This window comes from Halictus rubicundus, unplaced genomic scaffold (assembly GCF_050948215.1).
Source record: "Halictus rubicundus isolate RS-2024b unplaced genomic scaffold, iyHalRubi1_principal scaffold1209, whole genome shotgun sequence".
Taxonomy (NCBI): Eukaryota; Metazoa; Arthropoda; class Insecta; order Hymenoptera; family Halictidae; genus Halictus; species Halictus rubicundus.
This window is the reverse complement of record NW_027489750.1, coordinates 17,121-25,025: the sequence shown is the minus strand read 5'-3', so window position 1 is coordinate 25,025 and position 7,905 is coordinate 17,121. Positions and strand designations below refer to the sequence as shown.

Below are 7,905 nucleotides of genomic sequence, written 5' to 3'. Positions count from 1 at the left end.
ACCGGACTTATCTATTCTCTATAGATAAGTCAGACAAATAGATGAGTCAGAACTCACGGGCTTTCTCATCTACTAGACTAAGGCAAAATTACTCACCGGTACAGAGATTTCATGTTGAAGTCCAACCCTGCGAAAACTCCGACCTCCACGTCATTCCCTATCTCTAAGGGCTAGTGTCATCCATCCCCACCAAACTTCCATAGTTGTACTCTTATATAAGGCCCTGCGAAAGGGCGCGGAGAGAGAGAGAGACAGACAGAGAAGAAGTTACAAGTAGCCCGTCAGTCGACTCGTTTGTTACAAAGTTATTCGTCGTGTACAAAATCGCTTGTATTCTTGCTTGGCGACCTATTCCCAAATAAACCTAAGTTGTGCTGGAAGAGTTTGGAGTTTATTCGAGGATACTCTTTGTTTGGAACTATAGCGAAAGGAAAGAGGTATAGGTTGCGATAGAGACAGGTAGAGAATAATAGTGGACTGTATGAAATAATAAATAATGTATTAAGAATAAAGCGGAAAGAATACAAGATAGCGGTGAAGTGCAGAGGTACACGAAAGCGGAGAATAGATAGTAGTCGGAGATGTAACGCGCAAATCGTGAAGCGCACGATTTGGGAGAGTGAAGTGTCGTGGAGCGCACGAATAAACGAAAGTAAAGCGAGACTGTGATCGAGCGATCGAGCGTGTCTAAAGACCTCGTTTCGCGGTTATCGCGGGTTATTTATACTATGCGTGGCCACCGGCGTCGGAAGGAATAAGGAGTGGGGTTTTTGAAAATGACAAAGGATTTGGCAGTGTCGAACGTTAGCTAGCGCACGAGGGCAATGCCCTAACGGCCGCTACTGCACAGGAAACAAGGACGGTGGGTGACGGATTTGATATTTTGGATTATGGGAACGGTGGCTCACGCGACAAGTAAACGTTTAGAAGTAAACACAAAGTTTACGTCTGAGTGCGTTCACCCGGTCTCGGCGCCGTGCTCGATCAGCTGGCTATTGTCAACGCCGAGACACGGTCGCACCGAGGCCGCTCGCCTGCGGATTAGGTCGCAAAAACTATGGCACAAGAAATGATGTTTGCGTTACCGAGATTCTCGGTAACGCCTGCAGTGATTTCGAACACTCTTCATCTACCCCTTCCTGCGGCATAACAGAGGACTAATTTTTGGTGGCAGCGGTGGGATAGGCCGCAATTCAGCAAGAAGACCGAGGTCAACAAGGCGACAAGACGAAATCTGGAAGGATATAAGACGATTATGAAAATTCTATTCGGGTAAGTGAATGCCTTTTCACACATATTGGAACCCGAAATCAGAAATTCACACCGAAAGTGATAGCAGCGAGTCGTTACATAGTTTTATTCATAAAACTCTCGAGAAAATGAGTCGACCCGCGAGCCCTGTTAGAAGCAGCCTTGAACAACAAATGGCTGAACTACTGAGAAAATGTCTTAAATTAATGACTCTCTGCGAAGAGCAACGGAAAGAAATCGACGAACTACGACATGGGGAAACTTCAGTACCACTAGAACCTGTAAACGTTAGAATCAGAGATGATGAAAGTGACAGCTCCTTTCGGTCAACGGACGAACAACGCGTTTTGCTCAGGAGAACGAAAGAATCAAGACAGGTTTATACAGTCAACAAACCCACGGGATCTGACCGAGGAATTACAAATCGAGGAAACATTACAATTGCTCTCCGAATGGGACAAAGCAGGTCAAGTCGAGTATTCCTCCTAGACACAGGAGCGAGAATAAATTTAATAAAAGCAGCAGCAGCAGTTGTTTTACCTACACGAGCGCGAATCAATCGTTTTTATGGAATTGATGATAGAGAAGTCGTCTCAACCAGAGAAGCTAAACTTACAGTAGGAAATCGTGAACATATTTTAGCAATAGTACCAGATAGTTTTCCTATAGAAGAAGACGGGTTACTCGGCATGCCGTTCCTTGAGGGGGAGGAAGCCAAGATAGATACCAAGCATAGGACGATAGAACTAACAGGTACTTTGCATAGGATCCTACATTTTAGTAAGGACTCGATTGAGGGTCGAGAAAAACGTTTAAAATTATTAGACGAAAATACACGGGTAGCCCATTTGACAGATCCGAAAGCTATTGAATTAGTCAGGAAGGTATCGCGAGAGTTTGAGGACATCCTTGCTTTGCCAGGCGACGCACTGCCTATGACAAAACTGACCGAGCATAGCATACCTGTCACAGATGAAGCCCCTATATATGTCAAGCAGTTCCAAGGATTGGCAGGATATTACCGGAGATTTATCCCAAATTTCTCGCAGTTAGCTAAACCAATGAATACGCTTCTGAGAAAGGACAGGAACTTCGAGTGGAAGCAACAACAAGAGGAATCTTTTCAACATCTGAAGACAGAACTTTGCGGAGATCGTGTACTCATGTACCCAGATTTTAAAAGACAATTCATTTTATCTACTGATGCATCCGGTGAAGCTTTAGGAGCGGTACTGGCACAAAAAGATGAGAGCGGAAAAGAAAAACCAATCAGCTTTGCAAGTCGGACCCTAAACGAAGCTGAGCAAAAATATTCAACCACGGATCGCGAAATGCTTGCCATGGTTTGGAGTGTAAAGCACTTCCGCCCCTACTCATATGGTCGAAAGTTCGTTATAATTACTGATCATCAGCCACTGAAATGGCTAAATAACATGAAAAACCCAACTGCCATGCAGACGCGATGGAGGATCATTTTAGAAGAGTATGATTACGAGATTCAATACAAAAAGGGATGTTTGAATTCTAACGCTGATGCACTTAGTAGAAATCCGGTAATTAATCAAACTTATCGTCTCCTACACGAACGTTTTAACCGCGATATTAACGAAAAATGGCGTATGTTATACAGTATAGGCATAACTTTACCTAATAGAAGTAAACATGTAAAACGTGGTTGGTTGAATCCCATTGGAGATTTAGCCAATGTATTATTCGGAACCCTTAGTCAAAAGGACGCCGAATATTACGATTCGGAACTTGATAAACTTTATACAGATAGTAAAAGTTTAGCCGTACACCTAGATAAAGAAACAACCATTGTAAAAGGCATTGTTAAAGACTTTTCCAATTATCGTGATAGAATTCAATCATTCATAAATGTAACCACTGAAGCAATCTATCAGGTTACAGATAAGATAGAACAGCGACAAATTCAACTCAGTACAGCAACTTTATTATCTGAACTTGTAACTGAATACGGGGAATTAACACACAAACTCAGAAGTTTAATCAACAATGGAATCCAAGGAAAATTGGACCCCACATTGCTAAATTCAGTAGACTTAGTAACAATTCTAAAAAGCATTGAATCCAAATTTGGAGCTGAAAGGATGCTATTTCCTGCCACGAAAGAATCAGCCTTCCTATATCAACGAGTCATCGAAGTTAATACTTTTGTCTTACATGATACACAACTTTGCTTTGAAATGAAAATTCCAATTCTTGAACCAGAACAATATAACCTTTATCAACTAGTACCAATCCCCCTTATTCGGGACAAACTAATGTATGTAGTTAGCATAACTGTTCGATATATACTACTAGACAGCACAACTAAATACTACAGCCCTGTCGAGTCTATGGATATTCACAAATGTAAAATCTTCGAGAAAATCCGAATTTGTGAAAGAACGACTCCAGTTCTCACTTCATCATTTCAAGACCAATGTATAGCGCAAGCAATTCATATATTCCCAGAAAGTAGGAAATATCAAATATCCATCATCAAAATTCTAAATCCCATCTGGATACAACTTTACTCTAAACGTGTAAAGAAGAAGAAGATATTTTAATTCATCACATATCTTTAGGTATAACCGAAACCATCTGGACCACACTTAAAATTATCACCGTTAGTTTAATCCTACTAGCTCTATTATATGTATTATGCAAATTAAAAGTCTGGAAACTCATAAGTTTATGCTTCAAACCTTGCAATCAGTATGTAAACTGTTTCAATACAGGAGGTACCCACGTTTATAACGAAAATGTAACGACACCGTCACCTCAGTATTCTGTCAGGTTCACATCAAAACCTCAAAATGACCAAGCATTCACTGTCGATGAAGTTAGCGACGAACCCGTACCAATTTATGTAAAACCGTCAAAGCGTAAAACCGTACTCAAACCAATCTTGTAAAAAGAACATACCTTACCAAGGTATATTCTTTTAAAATAAGGAAGGGGATGTTATGCGAGACTACCGGACTTATCTATTCTCTATAGATAAGTCAGACAAATAGATGAGTCAGAACTCACGGGCTTTCTCATCTACTAGACTAAGGCAAAATTACTCACCGGTACAGAGATTTCATGTTAAAGTCCAACCCTGCGAAAACTCCGACCTCCACGTCATTCCCTATCTCTAAGGGCTAGTGTCATCCATCCCCACCAAACTTCCATAGTTGTACTCTTATATAAGGCCCTGCGAAAGGGCGCGGAGAGAGAGAGAGAGAGAGACAGACAGAGAAGAAGTTACAAGTAGCCCGTCAGTCGACTCGTTTGTTACAAAGTTATTCGTCGTGTACAAAATCGCTTGTATTCTTGCTTGGCGACCTATTCCCAAATAAACCTAAGTTGTGCTGGAAGAGTTTGGAGTTTATTCGAGGATACTCTTCATCTACCCCTTCCTGCGGCATAACAGTACGACACGTACAAACACTACCGCATTCATCGAGCTCGATCACACTTGTTCAGTCGTGATGCCAGAATCGCGTTGTTATGCGAGACTACCAGACTTATCTATTCTCTATAGATAAGTCAGACAAATAGATGAGTCAGAACTCACGGGCTTTCTCATCTACTAGACTAAGGCAAATTACTCACTGGTACTGAGATTTCAGATTAAAGTCCAACCCTGCGAAAATTCCGACCTCCACGTCATTCCCTATCTCTAAGTGCTAGTGTCATCCATCCCCACCAAACTTCCATAGTTGTACCCTTATATAAGGCCCTGCGAAAGGGCGCGGACAGACACACACACAGAGAAGAAGTTACACGTAACCCGTCAGTCGACTCGTTTGTTACAAAGTTATTCGTCGTGTACAAAATCGCTTTGTATTCTTGCTTGGCGACCTATTCCCAAATAAACCTAAGTTGTGCTAGAAGAGTTTGGAGTTTATTCGAGGATACTCTTCATCTACCCCTTCCTGCGGCATAACAGCGTGACGCCGCACAGTGGTGCCAAATGGCCAAAAAGCGGCAAAAAATCTGTAAAATGAAACTATCCAACGAATTTGTTTGAAAATCTGTGGAAAGATTACCACAGTTACAACGCTTATTTGGCAAAAACTTTTTGCACAAAGTTGTTAATATTAAGTAATATGGGCTAATCGAAAATCTCTGTTTTCTGCCCATTTTTTATTTATGGAAGCATAAAACAAATCCTTTAATAGATTTTGGTCTGGAACTAATCGTTTTGGCAAGGTGTAATATTGATCTAACTTTGTGCAAAAATTCATGAGACCCTTTCGTCACAATTTAAGTTTAAATATCAACTTTCAGAATTTCCAAGAGTGAATCGTGCGGAAGCTACGATTATTTGATTTTCCAGGTGAAATTTTTTAGGAATATTTCTAATTAATAAAGAAAAATGTGAAGTGCATATGATTTATTAATTTTTCATGTATACAAAAATATTTAATAACAATTTTTTTTATCTTACATAAATTATTTTTATAGCGTTCATTGGAGCACTACCAAAAAATACCTGTTGCATTTTTGCGACAGTGGTCCAGTGAACGAAAACTTTGTTTATTTAACATAAAAAATTGTTATTAAATATTTTTTTATATGTATGAATGTCATTTTTTTTTATTATCTGATATGTATCCCTTAAAAATTCCACCTGAAACATCAAATAATCGTGACATACACGCGATTCATTCTTGGAAATTCCGAAAGTTGATATTTGAACTTAAATTGCGACGAAAGCATCTCGAAGTATCTCATGATTTTTTGCACAAAGCTAGATCAATATTATAACTTGCCAAAACGATTAGTTCCAAATCGAAGCTATTCAAAGGATTTTTTGTATTCCTCCATAAATAAAAAATGAGCGTAACGCAAAGGGAATTCAGGTTAGTCCATATTACTTAGTGTTAAACAACGTTTTTTGGAAAAATTTTTTTTACCAGTTAATAGTTGAAGCCATTTGCAATAACCCATATGATTTGTAGACCCCTAAGTATTCAATTATAGGCGGAGTAATTACATAACTATCGCACTGAAAACTGATGAATTCTCAGGAGCGAGGAAATGGTTATTTACCATGCGTATATCTCCGTAAAAAAAAATTTTTCAAAAATCTGACTGGCACATCATGCACGTACTATTAGGCTATACAAAAATAATTTTTTTTTATAAAAATCGAAAATTTATAAAAAGGATTTTTTGCCGCCTTGGCACCACTGTTCGCCGTCCCACGTGAAGGGTTGGCTCTCGTACCGTCGTCTCCTTAAGGCTCGTACAGACCTGAACATTTCGACGAACATTGCGCCGAACAGCGAACGAAACGCAAGATCGCGCCGTTCGGTTCGCCGAAATGAATGTCGATTTTGCGTTTCGTTCGCTGTTCGGCGCGCCGTTCGGCGCAATGTTCGTCGAAATCTTCAGGTCTGTACGAGCCTTTACGTTGCTTCTACTATGCACGCGCTACACACAAGCGTATCTCTATTCTGTCCGTGTGAGCTGCCTGCTCGACTGTTCGACGCGTTCCACCGAATTCACGTTACCAAAGTTTCGAGCGCCTGAGCCGCAATCGATTAGCACAATCGATTCGTGGTTCGGCGAGGCGCACATTTTGCTACAACATTTAAACTAAAAAAGATATCAATGCGAAATTTGGACTAGAAATCTTTTTTAAAGATCGGGTTTAATGGCGTATACTGAAATATGTTATATATTTTTTAAATAATTTTTTTTGTTGATTTTTAAGACAAAGACAGATAAGATGGTCAAAAGTGTCTCCAAACCAAATTAATTTTTAGTCGTACCATTCTCAACAAAAAATTACGAAAGAATTCTTGAATATTCTACCTAATATCATACACGACTGAGACTTTTTCAGAATTTTTGGCTGCAAAATAGATTTTTAAATAAATCCGAAAGCATAAAATTGCCGATTTTATATCGAAGTTTTCAGTTGACCACGTTTATGTTATTATGTTATTTGTGTCTCATCGTGATTATTAATGTGTAATTTTTAAAGATTTTCCAGATTATACAAACATGTTTAAGAAAATTGGATAATTGAATTGTCCAATCATTTGAAGAAAGTGCACATTTCGAATTGAAGTTTCCGAGATACCAGTTTTATAAAAATTCAGTAGTTAGATAATACTGAAACAATTTTTCTTATTTTTTTATAAATTGCATCGTCGTTAAAAAAAAAATCAATTGTTTCGATGCCTCCTGATCGTTTTGTAGGTGTATTATGTAATATTGAACATTTTTATATTGAGGAAAACAGTGTAGAAACTTAAAACTGCAGTATAAAATATTTTATTTGCGTTACATTTCAATATATAACTCTGACTCTCAACAGTTTCGGTTGGTGCAGGCCGTAAAACGTCCCCCCGGGTTAGTTCCCCGGTGTAGGGGGGTGTCGGTCCGTCCCTCCCCGATTGGGGAGGGGGATCCGTGGGGGGTATTGGGTGAGGAAGGGTCGGGGCGTGCCGGATCACGCCTCCGACGGCCCTTCCTTCCGGTGGCGGCGTCTTCTTGCCTCGGCCGGGGCTGGTTCCTTCGGGATACCGGCCCCGAGCGGGGCACGAAGACTCCGGGAGCTGTGGGTGGACCGAGCTGGGGCTCGGGAAGCCCAATCCGAAGGCTCCAGGGATGGGGACACCGGGCGGGTCCCTCCGCCCGGGGTCT

At 40.3% G+C, this 7,905-nt stretch overlaps 1 protein-coding gene across 1 annotated transcript; it reads left to right on the top strand.

Annotated features, from left to right (window-relative positions):
• The first annotated feature begins 1,818 nt into the window (after window positions 1–1,818).
• LOC143364993 (uncharacterized) lies at window positions 1,819–4,066 on the top strand. Its single transcript, XM_076805007.1, has 4 exons — window positions 1,819–1,868; window positions 1,910–2,347; window positions 3,194–3,732; window positions 3,889–4,066. The coding sequence occupies exons 1-4, from the start codon at window positions 1,819–1,821 to the stop codon at window positions 3,891–3,893; spliced, it is 1,032 nt and encodes a 343-aa protein (XP_076661122.1). The 3' UTR covers window positions 3,894–4,066.
• The last annotated feature ends 3,839 nt before the right edge of the window (window positions 4,067–7,905 follow it).